Genomic DNA, 24,402 nt, shown 5'->3' on the forward strand with positions numbered 1-24,402 from the left:
TTCTCCTTGGTCTCGGATTCTGCCAGTCATCTCAGCCAATTCCATGTAGTCCATCACCTTCGTTTGCCATTCTTCCCGGGTGGGTAGATCTTGTGTTTTCCAATACTTTGCGATGAGTATTCTTGCTGCTGTTGTGGCGTACATAAAGAAAGTTCTATCCTCCTTTAGCACCAATTGGCCGACCATGCCCAAGAGAAAGGCCTCTGGTTTCTTCTGGAAGGTATATTTAAATACCTTTTTCATTTCATTATAGATCATCTCCCAAAAGGTCTTAATCTTTGGGCACATCCACCAAAGGTGAAAGAATGTACCTTCAATCTCTTTACATTTCCAACATTTATTATTGGGCAGATGATAAATTTTTGCAAGCTTGACTGGTGTCATGTACCACCTGTAAATCATTTTCATTATATTCTCTCTTAAGGCATTACATGCCGTAAACTTCATGCCTGTGGTCCATAACTGTTCCCAGTCAGCCATCATAATGTTATGTCCAACATCTTGTGCCCATTTAATCATAACAGATTTAACCTTTCATCCTGTGTATTGCATTTCAACAGCAAGTTATGCATTCTTGACAAATTCTTAGTTTTAGGATCTAACAATTCTGTTTCCAATTTTGATTTTTCCACCTAAAAACCAGGTTGAGGCTAATCTAACTTCCTTAGGGCCCGGGACCTCTAGGGTGTTGCTATATATGGACCTTAAGGTCCTCTGTGGGGCATACCAGGAGAGGCGGTCCCATAGGTACAAGGGCCCTAGGCCGTGAAGGGCATTCATTGCGTCCGTCGAAATAACAGGTGCACTTTTTGAACACTGGAAAGCTGCCTTTTGCAGAGTCAGACCAGTTAGCTTGTCCACTGCCTGGCAGTGGCTCTCCAAGGTCTCGGACAGAGAAAGAGGGCTTACCCTGGAGTCTTTTAAATTGGAAGTGCCATCAGGGATGAGCGTGGGGCTTTCTGTGTGCAGAGCAGGTGCTCCACCACTGGAGGAAAAGGAGAGTATTAGTATTAGTGGGCCCATTGGGCAAAAGATTCCTGCATTGCAGGCATTGGACTAGACGACCCTTGCGGTCCTTTCCAACTCTACAATTCTATTCCTTTGAGGCTGTACCAATAGCACAGCTCTATGGTTGAGCCCATGCTTTGCATGCAAGAGGTCCCAATTTCAATTGCTGGCCTTCTCATGTAGGTCTGGAAAAGAGCCCTTGCTAAAGATGCTGCTGCCAGTCAGTGCAGACAGTATTTAGCTAGATGGAGCAATTGTCCAACCCTCTGTAAGGCAGCTTCTTACAAGTGTGATGAGTAGCACTAGCATTGGATACAACCCAGAGGGGGAAATGTGTTAAACATACCTGCTTCTGTTAGTTGATAATTTTTTTTTTAATTGAGCTTTTACTGTAAGACTATAAAATTAGAGCTACGAAAGATAGAAGAAAAATAAATGTTAGCAATCTAACATGATCTGTCTCTTTATTCTTGATTTTTGGAAACAAGATAATACCAAGTGTAAGTGTGAGTTCTGCATAGCTAAATGCAGAAATCCTGGAAAAGCTGGCATCGCATGGCTCCTGCTTTTTGGAAGGAAAAAAAAAGAGAATAAAATTATGCTTTAGTGATATCCAACTCCCTAAAAGATAGTCAAGGTTGTGTGGGGGCAGGATCTTGGGGGGGGGGATCTTTCTTCAGCTGTGCTGCTTTAAGGCTGTTTGTAGATTAGGAGTTCACAGGCCATGAACACCGAGGGGGGATTCTCTCTAGCAATCTCTCTCCCTTCCTGCAGCAACCTTTCCTATACTGGATGCAGCTTTGACACAGAGGTGATAGCACCCCCTGCCAAGTGCAAGGAGGTTCGCTCTTCTTTCCTTTACGGTTGCCTTAAGAGGATTTCTCTCAAATCCTCCCCATAGAGCTTAGCGCTGCTGCTGCTGCTGCCGCCTCTTTCTTAATGGGGGTTGGGAAGCCGAGGGCACGAGAAACACCTTTGCTGCAAGTTGTGAGCAGTCTTTTCATGGACAGGAAGGGAAGATGAGGAGTGGGTGCTGGGTTAGATGGGACACTGGGCTGATCCCGCAGGCTGGCTGTTTATTTTCTTAAACCGCAGACCTTATCGTTTGCTAGTAGGTGCCTCCTAACCTGAGCTCGGTCGTATTCTTTGACATTCATTTATTTATAAGGTTTCCTCACCTGTCTTTCTGCAGAAAGTCCCAGGACAGGTTGCAGTAGATTTATATGCACAGGCAAAAGAATTACAGTTATGAAACACCGTGAAACCATTCCAAAACAGGACCAGAAAAGACTTTTTATGTACGCGACAACAGCCGCACGAATGCTACTAGCCCAGGGATGGAAAGAATAAAGAATTCCTACCAGGGAGGAATGGCAAGCTAAACTGATGGACTATGCAGAAATGGCAAAACTGACTGGAAAGCTGAGGAGCCAAGAGGACAAAAACTTCAAAAAATAATGGGGAAAATTTATAATCTATTATTTAGGAGACCATTGCAGGCAGATTTTAATCTGCTTGCAATGTAACAAATATTATGGACCATATGGATTGATATAGAATATAGCATGGGTAGGCAAACTAAGGCCTGGGGGCTGGATCCAGCCGAATCGCCTTCTAAATCCGGCCCACGGATGGTCCTGGAATCAGCGTGTTTTTACATGAGTAGAATGTGTCCTTTTATTTAAAATGCATCTCTGAGTTATTTGTGGGGCATAGGAATTTGTTCATTCCCCCCCCCAAAAAAAAAATATAGTCCGGCGCCCCACAAGGTCTGAGGGACAATGGACCTGCTGCAAGTTTGCTGACCCCTGGAATATAGAATAATATGCAGTTGTAAATGCTGACAATAGGATCCATGGAGAGGTTGGAGGGAAGGCTCAAGATTCAGAGTAATGTCTATATATGAATAAGCATTTTGGTTGTTATAATTTTATATTTCTAAAAACAAAAATGATTTCATTAAAAACATTCCAAAATGGAGCAGATATCCCTTTCTTTCTTTTTTTCTCTCTTTCTCTACACTGTCTTAGAACCTCAGATATATAAGCTAATTGCCAAATGGCACCTTAAACCTCGGTTACTGTCACCACAATGGAATGTCTAGGCACCATTTTCAAATGGTAACATTTATTAGTATTAGTATTAATTTCATTTTTATAATGCTTACAGCCGGTCACAATTTGCAGGGATAACCTGCCTTGCGTTTTGGCACAGGGCTGTGTTGAAGAGTTTGTTTCCAAGCTCAGGCGGAAGGGGCTCCCCTTGCCCTGCCCGTAAGTGGGTCCTCCTGACAGCACTTAATCCTTCTTTCAGGACCAAAGCAGCCGTCACGCTGAAGCGCCACAGGTAGCCTCGTTCAGGACGGACCCTTCTGGCACTTGACCATTTTGCAGGTGAGTCTCCCTCTCCCCACATCCAGCAAAAGGGAAGAGTGAGGTGCAACAGGGGGACCCGGGATCGCTGGGAGCCTCTGCCAAGGTGGAAAGCATGGGTACATCTTCCCATCTGCACCACGGGGTGGGCAATGTATTTGTGCATGTGTTTGTTTTGATTTAACATGTGTGTGCCGCTTTTCCAACAACACTAAACTGCCTGCTGAAAGCTTCTATTCCTCCAGGCCTACATGTATGAAGAATACATCCTTCCACAATGGTTAATTGATTTTTAAAAACTATTTTATGGTTTTATTGTATGATTTTATATTTTTATTGCCGCAAACCGCTTTAATATAGAAATTTTTATTTTAACAACTTTGAGCACAACAGTTAAAAATTAGCAAACGACATTGCCGTCGATGTCATCCTATCCAAAACGGAATAATATGTCAGTAAAGCAGAAATAAGCCATCCAGCGAGCGATTAATGCAGCTCATGCAAACGCTTAAGAATTCAAAAACAATTGAAAATATATGGTGCCCGTTTCTCATGCCTCAATATTACTGTGGTGATTGCATTGGAGAAGTGGAAGAAAATAGGAGCTGAGGTTGCATCCTCCCTCAAACCTGAAACAGATCACATCCTCCGAGTCTCATTTAAAATAGCTTCCTTCATCGCTCCTCCACTACCAGTCTGAGTGGAGGGACAGGGGACCCATAATATTTTGCTTGACTCTTCTTGTTGGTTGCTTTGATGCAACAACATCTGACACTTGGCAAGGAGAGCATTTCAAATTCTGAGGCATCCTCCACAAGCATGAGTAGCACCACAAATGGGGCAGCGCAACTCAAAAAATCCCACTTTTCTCTGGTCGTCTACCTGAATTCAAACAGTGGTGTTGGTAGTGAGATATAAGGGGGAGCCTTGGGCTGATGAGTTTATTGTTCAGGCATGGCTCATTTGGTATTGGGAAGTCCAAGAACATTGGATAATAATACATGGTTGATCTAAGGTGAGCGATGCACTTAGAGCAACCTCCGCACAATCTTGGGCTCATCCAGATGTTTTGGGCTGCATTTCTCATCAGCCCCAGCCAGCAAAACACCTGGAGGGACAAGGTTATTAGGAGGCTGACTTAAGTGATGTGGTCGCTCTTTATAAAGGAGTCACAATAGCTTCGCCAACTCCTGACCTAACTCTCTCTCTCTCTTTCGTCACTCCAACAGTGGAATACCGGAAACGCGCAAATCTGGGTTTGAAGCTATGAGCTCGGTAGCAGTGTTAACACCCGAAAGCTTTGCTGAGCACCGCAGCGGGCTGAGGGATGAAGAAACACGAGGTGAGACGGGCAGGAATCTTTTGCTGTGGGTGTGTCGTGAAGCTGCTGCTCACGCAATGAATGAGATGCGTGTTTTGATTATGGGTAAGTAAGGCTGTGTAAAAGCTAGAGTGGAATCCACTGGCGGAACTAATAAACCAACACACTTTGGAAAGGTAAATATTCAGACACCGGTAGAAGAAACTTTCACTCTTCCTGGGACACTTTTGTTACCTGCCCTAAAGTTCTCATTCAGAAGGGAGGCTCTAGGCTCAAGTTGCTCTGTTGAAGCTTGTCAAAAGTTCAGTTCTATCTTCTGTGTATTGAATCAAAATAATGGCTTCTTATCCCACTACAAGTGCCTTATTGGCTAACCAGTGGCAGGGTGCTTTGTGCCATCAGCAACATTGGCTTGTAAACAGCCGGCTGCACTTACTTTACATAATATATTTCAAGCTTGTGGCATGATGGTCACAATCCACTTTGCATTTCATTCCCCTGTGGACCTCGCTGCTTAATTTTTGTTTTACTCTACACCACTGTGTGCATTTACTCCTGCCAACTGAGGTTTATACTTCGCTTGCAGGCATTGCTCGGGAATTCTAATAAACCAAAAAAATCAGTGCAGTTTTGAAAGGTTCCATTTGCCTTATTGATTAAAAGTGGTGTATGATTGCATCCAAGCATAGATGAAAACCTGCTCATTGATCTCAGGAATAATCGTGCAAGGTTTGGTGTCCAAATGCATCACAGAAAAGCCCCCTCCCCGCTCCCCCACAAAAACCAGAGAGCATCCAAAAAGAACCCCAAAACAAACCTGTATCTCAAGACGCTGTGAAAATGAAGCTTTTATTTTCAAAGCATCCCAATGCTTCCTTTGGGGGGGTCACATGGAGAAAACAGCCTTAGGAGATAATATCTGTTAGATATTATCTCCCATTTGCCAATTTATGTGAACAGGAGATACATCTGGCAAGATCTCTGCAGGCTGTTCTTCAATTTGACCCCTGAAGAAGCGCCTTTAGGCAATAAGTGGCTGAAACGACATTGGGCTGCTTTGAAAATAACATCCTTATTTTCACAGCATCTTGAGATGCTGCCTCTTTTGTTGCTGGGTTCAAATGCACAGTGAACAGACAACTTTCCAAAATATAGAGTAGATGCATCTGATTAAGTGGTCTCTAGTCCACGAAGTAATTTGATCAGAAGCCTAGGTGTGTCTTCTCTGTTGCCTGCACAATCCCTTCTCTACACCAGGATTCCTCCCCACCCTCGTGTGTGATCTTGCTGTCTCTTTCTATGTTTGTCTGCTGGGCAGGTGGTGTCCCAGAGGATGAGGCCTACATCCCCACTTACTTGGAAGCCTTTCCGCCACTCCCAGAAAAGGGAGCCCCGGGGGAAAAGTCCAGTGAGCTTACGGGAGTATGGAACAAAATCCGGCCTATCAAATCCTCTGTCATCACCCAGGTGAGTGTGCAGAGGCAGGGCACAGGGAGTTCCACTTCAGCTGCTGGTGTGTCTTTGCAGAATACCGTGTGTGTGTGTGTGTGTGTGTGTGTGTGCGTGCAAGGGAGAGAGAGAGGCTTCCCTATGGGGGATGTTAATTGTGAAGTGTTTATCTCATTGCTGGATGCATAGCCAAAATAATCGGCAGACCTAGAAAGATGGTTTTGAACTTGGAAGCAGTAGAGCTGAACTGACTACTTGTGTTGCCTCGCTCAAAACCAGTGTCTTGGATGTACGCTAGGCAAAGGATTGGCAGCGACTGTGCGAAAAAGCCTCTATGCATCCTTCTCTCATTAGGAGAGCATTGTCATGGTTGTTCTGTCTCATCTCCAGTATCCGAAGCCTCTGGGTACCAGTTCAGAGAGGATGAGCAGGAGAGTGCTGTTGTGCTCCTATCCTGCTTGATAGCTCAGTTGATAGAGCATGAGACACTTAATCTCAGGGTCGCGGGTTTGAGCCCCAGTTAGGCAAAAGGATTCCTGCACTGCCGAGGGTTGGACTGATGACCCTCGTGGTCCCTTCCAACTCATGATAGCTCCTTGTAGGATTCCCAGTAGCAACGGGTTGGCCGCTGCAATAACGAGAATGCAGGATGAGATGGGCCTTTTGGTGTCCTAGCAAAGGAAGAATGGATACAAAAATTTACAGAATATGCAGAAATAGCGAAACTTACTGGAAGAATAAGAAACCAAGATAAGATTCTTTTATTATAAAATAATGGAAACTGTTTATTGAATATTTACAGATAAATTGTAAACAGATAAGAACATTGGCAGGATTATTGTAATAACCTGCAGCTGCATAAGAGTATTTAAAGAAGATGAGTAAATGAGCGAATCAAGTTAATTTGGATATGCAGAATATATTAAAAATTTAAGGAACAGGAGAAAGAGGGGAAAGGAAGTCAAGCTTTGAAATGTCAAAATGATTGTAAAATTAGTGAAATGTACAAACTTGAAAAGTATATTTTTTAAAAAAACTCGCATTCATCCAGTTAAGTAGATTGAAAATGGAGGGAGAGACAAGCAAGAGAAACTGCTCCATGCTACACTTAAATTAACGTATGGAACCCTCCACGGTGGCTTTGAAAACAGATTGCGCATATTTATCTATTGCCTTTATATCTCACTTCTCTGTGGAGCTCAAAGTGGATGGCGTGGTTCTCCTGCTGCCCCTCCTTTTAATCCCCACAACCACCCTGCGAGGTGGGTTAGACTGAGAGGGAGTGACTGGCCCAACGTCACCCAGTGAGCTTCACAGCCAAGCGGGGATTTGAACCCTGGTCTCCCAGGTTCTAGTCCAGCACTCTTAACCGCTGCACCACACTCGCTCTCATGCAAGATAGATGTTTGCAAATAGCCATTGGTGGGCTGAGAGCTAAACGGAACCCCCCATGTTCTGAGGCACTGTGCCATGCCATGTTCAGGAGGACAACGGGGCCATTTGTGCCTAGTCTGTGGGCTTATTACCAGGAAATGCCTGGTGGGCACAGAGGGGAGTGGGATTCTTTCCTGGATGGGCCTTTGGTCCGGTCCAGCATGAACTGCTTTTGCATTTGGAAATACACATTTTGCGGCATGTAGACACGGCCCCTGAAGTCTTCCTCCCTTGGCAGGTGTTTCACGTCCCCCTGGAAGAGCGACGCTACAAGGACAACAGCCAGTTTGGAGAAGGTGACGAGGCCAAGGTGTGCGTGGACATCATGCAGAAGACCGGGGCTCATATTGAGCTCTCTTTGGCCAAGGACCAGGGCCTGTCCATCATGGTGACCGGCAAACTGGACTCCGTCATGAAAGCTCGGAAGGAAATAGTCGCTCGGCTTCAGACCCAGGTGCGTGCAAAGCCATTCCACCCTCCACCCCAGCACCTCTCGCTTTTCTGCAAGTGGCTATTATTCTGCGAACTGCCCTGAGGTCTTTTGATGAAGGGTGGGATATAAATGTAACAAATGAGTAAGGCAGCTCCCTGTGTTTCTGTATCAAGCAGCCCTTGTTAAAACTGCATTTGGAAAACCCATCAACGCCGCTGTCCCCTCCCCTTTCCACAGGCTTCAGCTACTGTCACAATCCCCAAGGAACACCATCGCTTTGTGATCGGCAAGAACGGCGAGAAACTACAGGAGCTCGAGCTGAAGACGGCCACCAAGATCAACATCCCACGGCCCGAGGACCCCAGCAACCAGATCAAGATCACGGGCACCAAAGAAGGCATCGAGAAGGCGCGGCACGAGATCTTGCTCATTTCGGCAGAGCAGGTGAGCCGGGGGGGAAAGAGTCACAACTCCCCACCCTTTACCTCCAAAGGCGGAAGGCAGTGGGAATGGGAAGCAGCTGTGCAAGAGACTTCTAGTGGCCAGCCTCACGGCTTCACCTCTTCGTTTTAAAACCAGCGAGCAGGTTTTTGCAGTGGACTCTGGCATGCTGCATTCCACGGCTAGGACAAGACACCCAGCAGAAGATCTGGAATTTTTGCGGCTGTAGACACAACGTGGAAGGGTTTTATGCAGGGCACAATATGGTGTGGCTAGGTTTTATTGCTAAATCTGGGATACCAGCTTCAGTGGGGTATTTTGGGAAGGCTAGGAAGGCACGATGGCTATCTTTCCCCTTGGCTGTCGGAGACAGTTTGCCTCCCAGGTACCCATTCCTAGTGATTGCAAGCAGGAAGAGCGTTGCTGCAATCTGTGCTTCTTGCAAGCTTCCCATAGGTTGACCACTGTGACAACCAGGATGCGGAGCTATTTGCGTTTATTTTTGTGGGAATGTTGAGGAAAGTAGGAGAGCATATATTGATTAAATATTATCCCTCCTCACTCACGCTAGTGAGCAAGCAACAGAGCACATTCCTGTGCACATTGCTCGAAGCTAGTTGATGGATTCGTTAGAATCATTTAAGCCAAGCAATCCAGTCTGGCTTGTCCAGTCTATCTTGTTCCTGGTAAGTTTTCCCTTTTATTTTCCTCTGGAATAATAACACGGCAGTCTTGATTAAAAATAAAGTTTACTTACATTCAGTCCACAGTAGTATTTTGAAGACAGGCTTTATCTTGTGGTTACAGTTACATTTGTAGAGAAAAGAAGTCTGAGCTTGGCCTCAGACTTTCTACCTTGTGGCTTCCATCCTCTGTAAGGAAAGAGCAAAAGAGGAAGATGGCTGCGTGACCAGCCCTTTTATAGGCTCTGCCAGGGTCATACCCATCTATCTGGTCACACACAGGGGGAGGATGCTCCAGACAGGTGTGACAGGAAGTCCTCCTGGCTGGAGTAACATCCCCCTGTGTGTCCACTCTGGGCAACAGGAAGTGTTGCATTTGCCTGCTTCAGTGATGATACAACCCCCAGTTTTAAGGTTGATGCACGATACTGTTTATTCATAACACCTAAGTAGAATAGATGAGCTTTTCGTGTGACCCAGCCAAGGCTGCTCTCCGGGTTCTGTATATTGGCCTTGACTCCATTTCATGGACAGGAGCTTCTGTATGCCAGCTCCCTTCTTCAAAAGGAAGCTCATAGTGGGGAAAAGAAATCCGTCTTGGGTGATTGTCTGGAAGGGGAAAGCATATGGTGAGCAATTCGCCTCCCTGCTTTTTCCAGGAGTGGGGCTGAATAGTAAAGAACTGAGACTTGATCCACAGGTTTTGGCTTTTTTTTTTTTTTTCCCTTCTCCTCCTGCGATGAGGCTACATTTTAATATTTTAATGTTCCATTATTTTAATGTTGTATTTTATTTTTGTTTTTAAGTTTGTAATCATTCATCTTGTTTTTATTATTGCTTGTAAGCCGCTCTGAGCCCGGCCTTGGCTGGGGAGGGCGGGGTATAAATAAAAAATTATTATTATTATTATTATTATTATTATTATTATTATACCAGACCAGGGCAGCCTGCGATCCAGCAGATGTTGCTCCTCTTCAGGTGGGTCAGCAGGTTTCCCCTTCTGTTCCAGGATAAGCGGGCCGTGGAGCGCTTGAACCTGGAGAAGGCCTTCCACCCTTTCATTGCTGGAGCCTTCAACAAGGTGGTCCAGGAGATCATGCAGGAGACTGGGGCTCGCATCAACATCCCACCGCCCAGCGTCAACAAAGACGAGATCATCATCACTGGCGAGAAGGAGCCGGTGGCCCAGGCTCTCCTGCGCATCCGCAAGATCTACGAGGATAAGGTGGGTGGGTTTGCCTGTCCCAAGAGGCGGCATTAACGGCACTTTGGCAGAAGCACCAAAGCTGTAGAGAGCTCTGTCGCTTAGCGTTTTAGCTTCCAGTTTCTGTAAGAAAGGGAGTGTCGGCTACATCAAGCTGCCCCTTTGAGTGCAGGTGGTCCCGGCAGTGCCTGGGGCGGATGGGAATGACAGGCCGAGACATCTAGCTGGCACCAGGTTGGCAAAAACCTGCCCTAAAGAAATCAGGGGCCACTTCTACATGCACTTCCTACATGAAATGGGTGGATTTGGGACCGCCACCTTGCTGAAATTTGCAAAGGAGCAGCAGAAAAAAAGAAACATTGATTTTTTTTTTGAGAACGCGCATGTGTGTTGCAGAGGAAATCCTCTTAAAAGCCTTTCCTCCCTGTTGACTGGAGGGAATGCAGCTTCGAAAATGGCGCTTACAAGGTGCAGGAGAAAAATCTGCCCCCTCATTAATCACGGACACCAGAATGCTTATAACGTCCTGTGAGCCATTTAGCAGGATAAAGTATGGATGGGGAGCCCATGATAATAATAATAATTTTATTATTTTTATCCCTCCTATCTGGCTGGGTTTCCCCAGCTACTCTGGGCAGCTCCCAACAGAATATTAAAAACACGATAAAACACCAAACATTAAAAACTTCCTTAAACAGGGCTGCCTTCAGATGTCTTCTGAAAGTCAGATAGTTGTTTATTTCCTTGACATCTGATGGGAGGGCATTCCACAGGGCAGGCGCCACTACCGAGAAGGCCCTCTGCCTGGTTCCCTGTAACCTCACTTCTTGCAGTGAGGGAACTGCCAGAAAGCCCTCGGTGCTGGACCTCAAGTGTCCGGGCTGAACAGTGTGGGTGGAGATGCTCCATGATCCTTCTGATGTTTCTGGGCTGCAGCACCCATCATCCCTGGCCATGGTCCATGTTGGGTGGCGTTGATTGGTGCTGGAGACTGCACACAGCACCTGCAGGGCCACCACCACCCCATTTGCGGGATTAATGCCTCAGCCCTAATTTTTACCCTATTCCTGAGTGCAGTGTGGTCAGCTGGCCCTACTCAGTTTGGCTGGATGAGCGGGGAAGGTTTGGTAGTAGATGTTTTCCTCTGGCCTTGTTGGGAGGCTTTTGGCGCCTTTGCCTGTTTCCATGCTGTGAAGCAGCTGCCGCTCCCTCCCGCTCCCTCTCTCTCTCTCTCTCTCTCAGAAGCGCAAGACGACCACGATCTCGGTGGAGGTGAAGAAGTCCCAGCACAAGTACATCATCGGCCCCAAAGGCAACACCCTGCAGGAGATCCTGGAAGCCACCGGAGTCTCAGTAGAGATGCCGCCCCTGGAAAGCAGCTCAGAAACAATCATCCTCCGGGGGGAGCCCGACAAGCTGGGTCCCGCTCTGACTCAGGTCTACGCCAAGGTAAAGGGCTCCGAGCATCTGTGTTGGACCGCCTGGTCCTCTTTATGCGCAGTTTAGACCATGTGGGCCACCTGAACACCAAGGGGGGATTGACTGCACAACTAAGGATGATCAAGAAGGTGCATCTGTAGTGGCTTGGCAGTTTTATTGCTGTTGCAAAAAAAAGGGGGGGGCCTTTACCATTTCTTTTGAAGCAAGTTTATGTAATCGGATTTTTTTGTTTTGTTCCTTGCAACCATGTAGGTCTTAAAAAGCACCTAGTGGGAATTGTCTTACGCAACTGTAGAGAGTAATCTTCTCATAGGAGGCTCTTTGCTCCCCCCCTCCCTCCGTCTCTGTCCAAAATAAGCTTTTACTTAGTGGAGGAAAAGAAAAATAATGGTGCCGTTTAAGAGACTGCACCTGGTCTCTTTTATCACAGGTTTTAGACCTGTGTTGGGATTTATTTGCAGTCGTACCTTGGTTTTCGAACAGCTTAGTTCTCGAACATATTTTGGCTCCTGAACACCGCAAACCCGGAAGTGAGTGTTCCAGTTTGCAAACTATTTTTGGAAGCCGAACATCCGACGTGGCTCCCGATTGGCTGCAGGAGCTTTCTGAAGCCAATCGGAAGCTGCACCTTGGTTTCCAAATGCTTTGGAAGATCGAACAAACTTCTGGAATGGATTCTGTTCGAGAACCAAGGTACGACTGTATTTAGTATTTATTCAGTTATTATACAGCCCTTTATCCAAAGATCCCAGGGTGGTGTACAACATTAAAAATGCGTTTTATGGAGCATTGATAATAAAAACATAATAAAAAGCATAATAACAGTCATAATAATAACAAAATAATCGTAATAACAGTCCTTCACCCACCCACTCACAGCTTTAACAGGCCATAGATTATTTAATGGCCAAAGGCCTGGGTAAAGAGGAAAGTTTTTGCCAGGCACCCAAAGATGGCGCCAGGCGAGTCTCTATGGGAAGATCATTCTACAATCGGAGAGCCACCACAGAAAAGGCCCATTCTCATGTTACCACCCATCAAACCTCTTGGGGGTGTTTGTGTGTGTGTACATAAAGGGCCTCAGATGACAAGCACAGGGTCCAGGTTGGTTTGTATGGAGAGAGACAGTCCTTTCTGAGTTGAGTATTATTACATTTATGTACCACTTTTTTCTTCCAAGTAGCTCAAGGTGGTTACATCGTTCCCCTCCCCATCTCATCCTCACAACAACCCTGTGAGGTAGGTTAGGCCAAGAGATGGCAACTGGCCCAAGGTCACCCAGTGTGCTTCGCTGCTCAATGGGGATTCGAACCCTGCTCTCCCGGGGATGCTAAGCATTGCGACTTGAGATGGATGTTTGAAACGGTACTGTGGCGGCACCTAGAGACAGAACACAGTCATTGCCGTGCTTAGAACAGCGGTGCCCGTGTTGAAATCTGGAGAGGCTAGGTGTTTAAAAGGGGAGAAAGAAACAACGTAGCATGCCAACCTGGTCTCAAGGGAAACTCTGATTTGACCACAAAACTCTTCTCTCACCCGACCAGGCGAAGAGTGTGATGGTAGCTGAAGTAACCGCCCCAGCCTGGTTACATCGTTTTATAATTGGAAAGAAAGGACAGAACATTGGCAGGATCACCCAGCAGCTTCCGAAGGCAAGTATCGCTCGTGCAAGAAACTGGAGTGATCAGGGTGAAACCGCATGTCTTTTCGCCATGTTTCCATTTTGATACGTGACATATGATCCCTGTTACCTGAGGAAGAGCTGGGTGCCCCCCCTACCCCCAGTGATACCCAAGCAGCAAGACATGGGCTAGGTTGGGCTGCTAGGAGGCTTGGTTTGGGTGTTCTGATGTGCCTGTTTGACAGACAGAAGGGGCAGCTAGCAAACGAACCTGCAAGTTACTAGTCCACAAGTTTTTACTACATGTCCCACCCGTTAGACCAGGGCCAGTCATCTGTGGTGTACTGCTGACCTCAAGGAGCAAGACTTAAGACTATAAGGAGAATCCTGCTGTATCAAGCCAAAGGCCTACTTAGTCCATCATCCTGTTACTCCAAATTAAAAACAAAAGAGGAATGTAAATGGGCACAATTGATGGTAACTGCAGCCAGACAGGTTATAGCGAGTAATTGGAAAAATGCAGAAGAGTTAGAGGTGAACTAATGGAGGAAAAAACTGAATAATATTATAATTTTAGAATATCTGACTGAAGATACACAGAATGAAAGGGTTTAAGGTCAGTGAGAAAGAGGAGGATTGGTTTGAGAAGATACTGAATTATTTGGGTAGGTTTGAACAATTTGGGGCAATTAAAATGTTAAAAGTTAAATAAACCTTGTGGATGGAGGAGTGTTAACATATATAAAATTGCACATATGGTTGATTTGAATGTGTTATCATTGATTATGTATATCCAATGTATCAGCTGCCTGGGGGGTTTCACTGGTTGTGTTTTGGTTGGTAAAAAATAAAAATTTTAAACATTAAAAAAAATCATCCTGTTACAGGATTTAACCGCACACCTCTGGGAAGCCCACAAGCAGGTTGCTCTCCCCCATGGGTTTCTCCAGCAGCTGATAACTCAGAGGCTGCTTCTAATACTAAAGGTATCATGTAGCCATAACGGCTAGTAGCTTTTGCTAGTCTTTCATGGGGGATACTTGTCTAATCCCCTTTTTAAAGCTGTCGAAGTCAGTGGCCGCCCCTGCATTGTGTACCACCAGATTCTATAGTTCAACTACATGTTGTGTGAAGACGTTCTTCCTTTTGCCCATCCTTTTGCCTATTCAGCTTGTATTTTAGCATTGTGAGGTGGTCACCTGGAGGCAATGACTACTCGCCGCAGGAGAGTGGCAGTTTGCCAACCTGCCTTAGGCACGCAGGACATAAGAGATGCCTTTGGGGGATTATAACAACACAACAAGATGGAAGAAGTATAATAGAGATCACACATGGGTGAAGGGGAGTGGGGGGCGTATGGGAACCTATAGTATCATTTATAATATAATTTGTTAAGTGTGTTGTATTTACATATAGCAAAGGGAAGCCTAGAGAAATTAGATATATTTTAATTTAGGTAATCTATGTAATAGGCTTATGTTAGAAAATGAATATGGATTTTGAATTTGAATTTGATGTTTGTAATTTTTTTTTGGTTTTGGAATAAAAATTAAAAAAAACTTTTTTAAAAAAGATGCCTTTGGGGGGGATACTTGTGTCATCTTTTTTCCCCCATCAGGCATATCAGAAGTTTGATTGCTTGTCCCTTTTCAGGTTCACATCGAATTCACGGACGGCGACGAGAAGATCACGCTGGAAGGACCCACCGAAGAGGTGGAGCTGGCTCAGATGCAGATCCAGGAGATTATTCGGGACCTGGTGAGCCGCTGCAGCTTCTTGCTGCAGAGTTGTTTGTTGCTGGCCCAGTTGCTGGAGTACAAACCAAAATCCCACCATCTTGTGAAAATTTCACTCTCGCAGGAGCCCCGTAGCATAGGGTGGGGCTTGGTATATTGAGAGCTAAGAGGATGATAATGATAATGAAAATAACAATTTATTTATACCCCACCCATCTGGCTGGGTTTCCCCAACCACTCTGGGCAGTTCCCAACAGAATATTAAAAACAAGATAAAACATCAAACATTAAAAACTTCCCTAAACAGGGCTGCCTTCAGATGTCTTCTAAAAGTCAGACTTAGTTGGTCTCTAAGGTGCTACTACGGGACTTGGGTGGCGCTGTGGGTTAAACCACAGAGCCTAGGACTTGCCAATCAGAAGGTCGGTGGTTCGAATCCGCACGGCGGGGTGAGCTCGCATTTTTCGGTCCCAGCTCCTGCCAACTTAGCAGTTCGAAAGCACATCAAAGTGCAAGTAGATAGGTACCGCTCTGGTGGGAAGGTAAACAGCGTTTCCATGCGCTGCGAGATGAGCACCGCAACCCCAGAGTCAGCCACAACTGGACCTAATGGTCAGGGGTCCCTTTACCTTTAAGATGCTACTGGAAAGATTTTTTTTATTTTGTTTCTAAAAGTCAGTTGTTTATTTCCTTGGCATCTGATGGGAGGATGTTCCACAGGGTGGGGGATAAATAAGATGCCCCCCGTTAACATATGAGATGGAAACCGAATTTTAGGAATATAATTAGATTATTATTTTCTAACTGCCCTTCTCCACAAGGTCCCAAGGTGGGTTCCAACAGTACAGTTATAAAAGCAGATAAAGCCATTCCTGGCAGACAGGTCAGGAGAATGCTGAGAGTAGAATGGGCAGAAATAGCATCAATGCTTTTCTGCGAGGGAGTCCATATCTCCAGAGGGCACAGTAGAATTGCAACAGAGCCACTCCGGGCGGCGGCCACGAGGCAAGCTCACCATCTTCTCTTTCCCTCCTGCCCTCCCAAAAATATTCCTTGGCAGCTCGGCCGAATGGACTACACCGAAGTGCTCATCGATCAGCGGTTCCATCGTCACCTGATAGGGAAGAATGGAGCCAACAGTGAGTCCTGGTGTGCTGACACAAGTGCTGGGCAGTTTGTCTTGTCTTGGAGAAGTGGGTGGCGGCTATGTTATAATTGAGGACACCTGCCAGGCAATATTTGCAAAGGTTTGGTGCTGGCCTCTATGTCTCTGATCCTGCCTGCCTGTCTGTCTCTCTCTCTTCCCTTCTGCGTGCTGCCAGTCAACCGCATCAAGGAACAGCACAAAGTCTCCGTCCGCATCCCGCCCGACAACGAGAAGGGCAACCTGATCCGGATTGAGGGAGACCCGCAAGGGGTTCAGCTGGCCCGCAAGGAGCTGTTGGAGATGGCTGCTCGCATGGTAAGGGAGAGGCCAGCATCTCGGCTGGTACCCTCGTCTCTCGCTTAGCCTCCTCAAGCTGGAGTTAGGATGGAAGAAGAAGCAGGAGCCAATCAGGAAGAAGGAAGGGGAGACTGGAAGGGGAAATGCATGGCAGTGGGAGGGGGTGAGGCTGGAGGGGTTACAGGGGTGAATTAAATCTTATTTGGTGGGGGGGCGGAGATGGAGGGCTAATAACTCAGTATTTGTTCTTTCAGTTTTTATCCCATCCTCGTCCCAAGGGAGCCCAGGCCAGCAAACACATCTATATTTATTTTTATTTTATTTTATTTTATTTTGGCAATAATTTAATTAGTTTTCAATTACAGTCCAATAACAGCTTCATTATTAAAAATGCCAAATTATAATACAGTTACTAATACCAATTGTTCAGATACCAAATTATATAATTTAGGTGCCACCCTGCCCCCCCGCCCTGCATGCTAGAATTGATGGTTTGATGGTTTTCTTTATTTCTGCGTTCCAAAATCTTACTAGTTTCTATTACATTCTGGTCAAAATAATAATCCTTTATACAACAACTGCAATATTAATAACATCTATTCATGTTAACACGTTAAATGATTTATAAAACGACAAGTGAGGCACTCAAACAATATCCTTGTTCTCCTGTGTGTGGCAATTATTCTGTCTTTAATGTTTCTTCCTGTCCTTGTAAAATGTTGCTTCTATTTTTATTTTATTTTAAAGAGCATTCTAAAAATTGTTCTAAAATATACTCTCAGCTTGAAGAGATGCCATGAACAGTGACTTTCAGACATCAAACACCTGGGTCAGCAGGGATGCTTTTAGATTCCTTTTGGGAGTCCCTTAAGGAGGGAGGCAGATGCTTCGCATCAGGGAGGGTGTCCCACAAATGTGGAGCTACCACTGAAAAGGCCCTGTTGGTAAATTTCCAAAGCAGGCAAGATTAGACTAAATTTGACCAGTGATCTGGCTCCATGCAAACCAGGGCCTCTTAAAGTGGAAATATTCTACCTTCTGTAGAGTCAAAGCAGCACATAGCGAGGTGCATTGGTTGGAAAGTTGGGCTTAGGAACCTGGGAGAGCAGGGTTTGATTCTCCACTCGGCCGTGAAGCTCACTAAGGTGACCTCAGGCCAGCCACTTCCTCTCAACCTGAACCCTACCTCGCAGGGTCGTTGTGAGGATGGAGGGCGGAGAACCATGGATTCCACCTTGAAGCTCCTTGAAGGAAGGGTGTGATAGAAATGTATCGAGCAAAAGAAAGGGGAAAAATACGACAGATAAAGGAGGTGGGACTCCTTCGTGGATCCCCTCCCAGAATCTCTTGCAGAAGGGCAGTGCTTGTAGCAGCCCTGTTGTGCATGAAGGAGTCTCCCTTGGGGTGCATGCAGCTGACTGGTTGTGTGGGCTTCTGTCCTAGGAAAACGAACGCACGAAGGACCTCATAATCGAGCAGCGCTTCCACCGGACCATCATTGGGCAGAAAGGCGAGAAAATCAAGGAGATCCGTGACAAGTTTCCTGAGGTAGGAAAGAAAGATTATTACATTTATATATATATATATATATATATATTTGTAATCAAAGTCTACTCAAGAGTAGATTCCAGTGTATAGTTAGCAGAGTAAAAACTTAAACACGTTGCAGGATTCCCCAAAAATGGACCAGAGGCAATTAATGTTTCATCCAGCAGAGCTTTCCTGCTGCTGAAGGCAAATGAGCATAATGGTCACAGATCCAAATACATTCAGGACTGGCACTGTCCATAAGAAATCCAGTTGCAGCAGACTTAACTTGAACTTAGAACAAGTGTAAAACATAAATGCTATATATAGAACTGTACACCAGAAAGAAAAGAGATAGAAGGAAAAAGTGAAACAGGCTCCTTCTGGCCCTACTTTTATAGTCAGTATGACCTTGACAGAAAAAGATAAGAGAACCAGTTTATGCCAGCTTCTCTGAAGGAATAACCCAAACATCATGAACCTTCTGCTTCTTTCTTTCACACAGAGGAGCTTCCAGAAACCTCTTGAATTAATTAGAATAGGAAAGATCTCTGCATGTCAGATCAATACTTTCTGCACTAAGAAATGCAAACTGACAATTTTTACCCCTCCTTTTTATCTGAGGGGACTCAAGGCGGCTTACAGATAAAGAAAAGTTGCTGACAGCTTGTTGGGTTTTTTTGAGTGGGGAGCTGATGCTTTATCTCTGCAGCACCTATTCTTTTGGCGCATGGTAAATAAATGTCCGCTTTGTGGTTCCAGTAGTCTCGAGCACTAAAGGTCTTGCATCTCTTATCTGACAACAGGTTGGGGCTAAAACTTGAGTCCGTGCTGGACCTTCTGTTTTTCTGAAACCTTATCATAAGTTAGCGATGTAAGCAAAGTGTGTGTGAAAGGCAAAATTCGTAATTCCTGAGAATCTCGTCTTCATTTCGTTTTGCTTTTTAAATACAAGTTAGTAGTCCTTTAGAACGAAATAATGAACTGGAAAAAATGTTTAAAAGTACTTTACAAAAAACAACAACCCCAGAGTCCTTTTTGTTGGGAATAACCCAGACGGAAATTCCCAGGTCTCGGAAAAGGTTATTTATGTATGCCACTACTGCGGCTCGTGTTTTGTTAGCCCCAAAATGGAAAACGAGCGAAGTCCCAACTAAAGAAGAATGGCAACTTAAACTGATGGAATAGCTTGCTGACTTAACATATAGAATAAGAGAATGAGAAGAACATATGTTTAAAGAAGATTGGAAAATGTTCATTGTATATATGGAGAAAAATTGTGTTTATTTGAAAACTTGGACAGCATTAAGATAAATTCAACAATGTAAATACGATTTGGTGGACATAAAAATGGAATACTGAAAGGTTTAGTTTATATACAATATGTAGGGATTTATGTTGTGCAAAATGAACCATGGAAAGAGAAGAACGGAAGTCATTGATATTTTAAGGATGTTTAAATGAGTATTCAAAATTGTAAAACTGAAAATTTAATAAAAATTATACGAACAAAATACAGTGGAACCTCAGGTTACGGCGGGGATCTGTTCTAGAGGCCCCGCCGCAACCTGAAAATGATGCACATCAAAGTGCCGTGTCTGCGCATGTGCAAGTGGTGAACCCGGAAGTAACACGTTCTGGTACTTCCAGGTTTGCTGCAGACGTTCGCTGAAGCGGAGGTGGATGCAGCACGAGGTTTGACTGTAGAGAAGTATGGGCAATACCTGATTGAAAGTCAGAGGATGAGGACTCTGTGCCCTTTGTTAAAACTCATTGTTGTGCATGGAGAGAGGGAAAGCCGAGTTAAAGATTCAAAGCAGCTTGTAGCTGCTGTGATAGCCTTACCCTACACAATCTCCAGAGTTGCATAGCAGCTTAGAAGCTCACCTTTTTAACTCTGCCCTCATTTAATCCCTCCCCACGAAAGAAGGGGACTCTAGGTGCCTACCCCTTGACTCTGCGTACTGATAACTGCTCCATCCCTGCAGGTTATCATCAACTTCCCAGACCCCTCTCAGAAGAGCGACATCGTGCAGCTACGTGGGCCCAAGAACGAAGTGGAAAAGTGTGCCAAGTATCTCCAGAAAGTCATTGCGGAGCTGGTGAGTCCCACCTGGTTAGGCTTGCAGATGAACAGGGCTGTTGCTTGGCTCCCCACCCCCACCCCTTTGCTCAGCGTGACGGAATCCCATCGGGTTTTCCATTAAACAGGGCACCACCACTGAGAAGGCCCTGTCTCATTCCTTATTGGAATAGTAATCCATAATTATTTAGTTCTTGTATATTCATTAATTCATACCCATTTCCATATGTTCTGATCTCGTTTCCTATTGCCCACGATTTCCCGCCCTAATTGAAAAAGAAAAGTCCCTTCCATTTTTGCTCCTTCCATTCTTTCTCCAGGAGAATTGCCAGAAGCTTGGTGGCTTTGTCCTTTGAGTTTGCCCTTTGCCCTTGTACCCAAGATCCTTTGTGTCTAAGCTCTATCTCTGCCATCTCAAGATGCTTCTGAATGTCTCTATCAATGGTTCCATTCCTCTTCTCCAGTATTGTCTGTCTCACTCCTCCAGGCACCATATTTAACTTCATGGATTTTCTTCTTCTTCTTTGCCTTAGGTTGAAAACAGTTTTTCTATTCCAGTCCCTATCTTCAAGCAGTTCCACAAGAACATTATTGGGAAAGGAGGCGCCAACATCAAAAAGGTAAAAGTGTGTGTGTGGGGGGGTCTCCTTCCGATTTCCTCCCCTCCCCTCGGCTTGGGGTGGTGGAGTGTCTCACCTTCTGAGGAAGGAAGTAGTTTCTGTGGATAGAGGTCCAAGCCAGTTAAGAATCGGTGAGTCAGTTCCAGCATGTTGGCCTGACACCTCTGATGTTGTAAAGAACCAATGCAAACCTTTGAAGCTTTGGTCTAAGAGGGGTCCTAACCAACTGCTGCTGCCGGAAAGCGGTCTGCTCACCTAGTCACTGCGGGTGTCGCTGTGGTCTAAACCACTGAGCCTCTTGGGCTTGCCGATCAGAAGGTTGGCGGTTCAAATCACTGCGACGGGGTGAGCTCCCATTGCCCTGTCCCAGCTCCTGCCAACCTAGCAGTTCAAAAGCACGCCAGTACAAGTAGATAAATAGGTACCAATGTGGTGGGAAGGTCAATGGCATTTCCGTGCGCTCTGGTTTCCATCATGGTGTCCTGTTGCACCAGAAGCGGTTTAGTCCTGCTGGCCACATGACCCGGAAAGCTGTCTGCGGACAAACGCCGGCTCCCTCGGCCTGAAAGCGAGATGAGCGCCGCAACCCCATAGTCACCTTTGACTGAACTTATCCATCCAAGGGCCCTTTACCTTTTACCTGCTCACCTGCCTGCCTCCCTCTTCCAAGCCATTGCCAAGGGCTGCTCCTTGTAGAGTCCCTTACGGTAGCCTAGCCTTGAGGGTCTGGGTTTGATGTTGTCTCTTCACAATAGATTCGAGAGGAAACCAATACCAAGATTGACCTCCCCACAGAAAACAGCAACTCGGAGGTGATCCTGATCACTGGGAAGAAGGCCAACTGCGAGTGCGCCCGGGACCGCATCCTGGCCATCCAGAGGGAGCTGGTGGGTGTGTGAAGCAGTTTCCTCCTGTTAGTCTTTCCAGATCCCAAGGACACAGCTTGGACATTTTCCAGTCTGTAACACAACAGCTGCAGTTGGAAGTCACGCTATCAAACCACAGTTTATTGTGACAGAAGTGAGCCTAGCCTCTCCTCGGGGGTGCATGTTCACTCCATCACCTTGGGGAGGAGCTCAGAAGCTCTCAGCTTCCGTTTTAGATTAACTGTGGCTTGGTATGTCATCCAAACCTTAACAGACCAGTTAATCTTAACTCTGGCTTGTTTGAAACCAAGGCAACATATAACCATGGTTTGATGAAACCACCTTGTTTCAACAAACCATAGATAGGATTAACTACAGTTTTAGGTCTGTCTGCAATGAATAGAAAATTGGAACCAAAAGCTTCCATATTAACCACTGGCAGTAAAAGCGTCAATTGTTTTCCTTGCCATGCCAGTGGAAGTGGTGAGATTCAGTGCCTAGGGGAAGGCTAGACTTGTTCTTTCCACAATAAGCCATGGTTTATGGTGACGACTGTCTGGATTGGGCCAAAGGCAATCTGTAGCATGTTGTATGTGGGGCTGCTCTTGGGACACCCCTGTCTCCAGATATTTTAATCCCTTGCTTCTGCCGTTGGATGCAAGTTCAGCAGTTTCTTGTATCTTAGTTAATTGTTTGCTCACCTTGAACCTTACAGGAAAGGCAGGATATTCAAATTTTATGGCAATTGCTTTGGAAGCAAGTGCCAACTTTGGCTTTGGAGAAAGGGTTTTGTAGCCCTTGTCTCTCTCTGTTTCTCTCTCTCTCTTTCTACCCCCCACCCCTTCCCTCCCAGGCTAACATAAAAGAAGTGGATGTGTCTATACCAGCCAAGCTGCATAACTCCCTGATCGGGGCCAAGGGGCGGCTAGTGCGCTCCATCATGGAGGAGTGTGGCGGGGTGCACATCCACTTCCCTTCCGAGGGGTCAGGCAGCGACAAGGTCACCATCCGAGGGCCTGGCGAGGAGGTTGAGAAAGCGAAACGGCAGCTGCTGCAGATCGCGGAAGAGAAGGTACCAAATATATCGGAGGTTGCCCGGTGTTATCAGTGGGAGAGCATGGGGAGAAAACAGTTGTTCTTTGGCAATCGAGTTGCTACGATAACAGAGGGCATCCTTCACACCTCCCGATTTTCCTTTGAGCCATGGGCCGCACACTTTTAAAAGCAGAATTATACCAATTTAATCAGTCACGGCTTCCCCCCAAAAAAGCAGAATCCTGAGAACTGTAATTTGTTAAAGATGCTTGAATAGAATAGAATTGTGGAGTTGGGAGTCCAGCCCCCTGGAATGCAGGAATCTCGGCTAGATCCCTTTTCCCCCCACAGAGGTACAGCTCTCAAACCACTCGGAGAAAGGGGAAGATGGGTCTCCTCTAACAAGTCTCAAACTCCCAATTTCCAGGATTTTGAGGGGGAATCGACAACCATTTAAAGTGGCATAATGGCGCTTTAAATAGCGTGCGAATGTGGCCTTAGAACTCCATATTGCAGCTCCATTTGCTTTCCTAAATTACTAGCCTATGAAGGCATGATTTCAAAGGCACGCAATATGGTTTGAAGCGAAGTATGTCCCTCCCGGGTCAGATATTGGATGGGAGGTCACCCTGCTTACCCCCGCCCCCCCCCCCCCATTTAATCTGGCTGTGGTTCCTTGATGGAAGGAAGGAAGGACTGGAATTTAAATGTAATAAATCAAAGACATGGAAATAATCCCTAGAAAAACAGCCGGATTTTAAAACTGCAGTCCATCACAGAAAGAGCTTGGATCATTCATGGTCGTGCGTTATTTTTTGGCGACACAACATCCACACAGAGCAGCTAAAAAAATAATGAGCAACTATCCTGGCTCCAGTTAGTGGCAATGCATTTTAGGAGTTCTGCGACTTATCTCGCCTATAATTCCTATGAGACAAAACACACACCCCTCCCGCTTTTCGAAGTGGTTTGTGCTTGAGGCTGCTGCAGCGAACATAGTATAATTTTAACTCTGCCCTAGTTTTTGCATTCCTTCCCACACTTCTAATGTTTTTATTTGTATAGTGACATAGTTGTACACCGCCTTGAGATCGACATGAGAGGTGGTTTGCCATTTTTATTGATTAGGCTGATCAGTCCCACGTTGCCGAGGTCTCCAGCTGACTTAGATCTGTAAACAAAATAAAAAAAATAAAACGAATTCCAAAAAAATAAACAAATTCAGAATTCATGTAAAACGTTAACATCCTCACACAGACTTTTTGTGCATGGTAATGTTTTTTTAAATGAATAAGTAGCTGGATTGGCTACACAGAAAACTGTACGGAAAGTGCTTCCCTTGGCAGCGAGTTCTACAGTTTGGTTTAGGAGGCGGGAGTATTTATTTGTGCCACAGAGCAGGGCGCTTCCTGGAAAGCTTTCAGCTGTTCACCCTCTGCCCTCTCCACCTGCAGCAAATCAATAACCACTCGGCAGAGCTGCACGCCAAGCCAGAGTACCACAAATTCCTGATCGGGAGAGGGGGCGCCAACATCCGCAGAGTGAGGGACCGCACCGGTGCCCGCATCATCTTCCCCAGCCCCGACGACAAGGACCAGGAGATCATCGCCATCGTGGGGAAGGAAGATGCAGTGCGGCAAGCCCAGCATGAGCTGGAAAGCCTCATTTGCAACCTGGTATATATA

General features: G+C 45.7%; 1 protein-coding gene across 2 annotated transcripts in view; it reads left to right on the forward strand.

Annotated features, from left to right (window-relative positions):
- Window positions 1-24,402, forward strand: part of LOC307201955 (vigilin-like) — a 54,661-nt gene that overhangs the window by 19,498 nt on the left and 10,761 nt on the right. For both annotated transcript variants that reach the window (XM_079951521.1, XM_079951520.1), the window contains 17 exons: window positions 3,322-3,401; window positions 4,610-4,722; window positions 6,020-6,168; window positions 7,823-8,038; window positions 8,255-8,461; window positions 10,151-10,366; window positions 11,588-11,794; window positions 13,330-13,437; window positions 15,060-15,164; window positions 16,203-16,281; window positions 16,465-16,604; window positions 18,030-18,134; window positions 20,102-20,215; window positions 20,730-20,816; window positions 21,572-21,703; window positions 22,536-22,754; window positions 24,172-24,393. In XM_079951521.1, coding sequence (XP_079807647.1) covers window positions 4,647-4,722; window positions 6,020-6,168; window positions 7,823-8,038; window positions 8,255-8,461; window positions 10,151-10,366; window positions 11,588-11,794; window positions 13,330-13,437; window positions 15,060-15,164; window positions 16,203-16,281; window positions 16,465-16,604; window positions 18,030-18,134; window positions 20,102-20,215; window positions 20,730-20,816; window positions 21,572-21,703; window positions 22,536-22,754; window positions 24,172-24,393 — 2,382 coding nt within the window. In that variant the 5' untranslated portion in view covers window positions 3,322-3,401; window positions 4,610-4,646. The remainder of the gene's footprint in view (window positions 1-3,321; window positions 3,402-4,609; window positions 4,723-6,019; window positions 6,169-7,822; window positions 8,039-8,254; window positions 8,462-10,150; window positions 10,367-11,587; window positions 11,795-13,329; window positions 13,438-15,059; window positions 15,165-16,202; window positions 16,282-16,464; window positions 16,605-18,029; window positions 18,135-20,101; window positions 20,216-20,729; window positions 20,817-21,571; window positions 21,704-22,535; window positions 22,755-24,171; window positions 24,394-24,402) is intronic.

This window comes from Podarcis cretensis, assembly GCF_951804945.1.
Source record: "Podarcis cretensis genome assembly, chromosome: 13".
Lineage (NCBI taxonomy): Eukaryota > Metazoa > Chordata > Lepidosauria > Squamata > Lacertidae > Podarcis > Podarcis cretensis.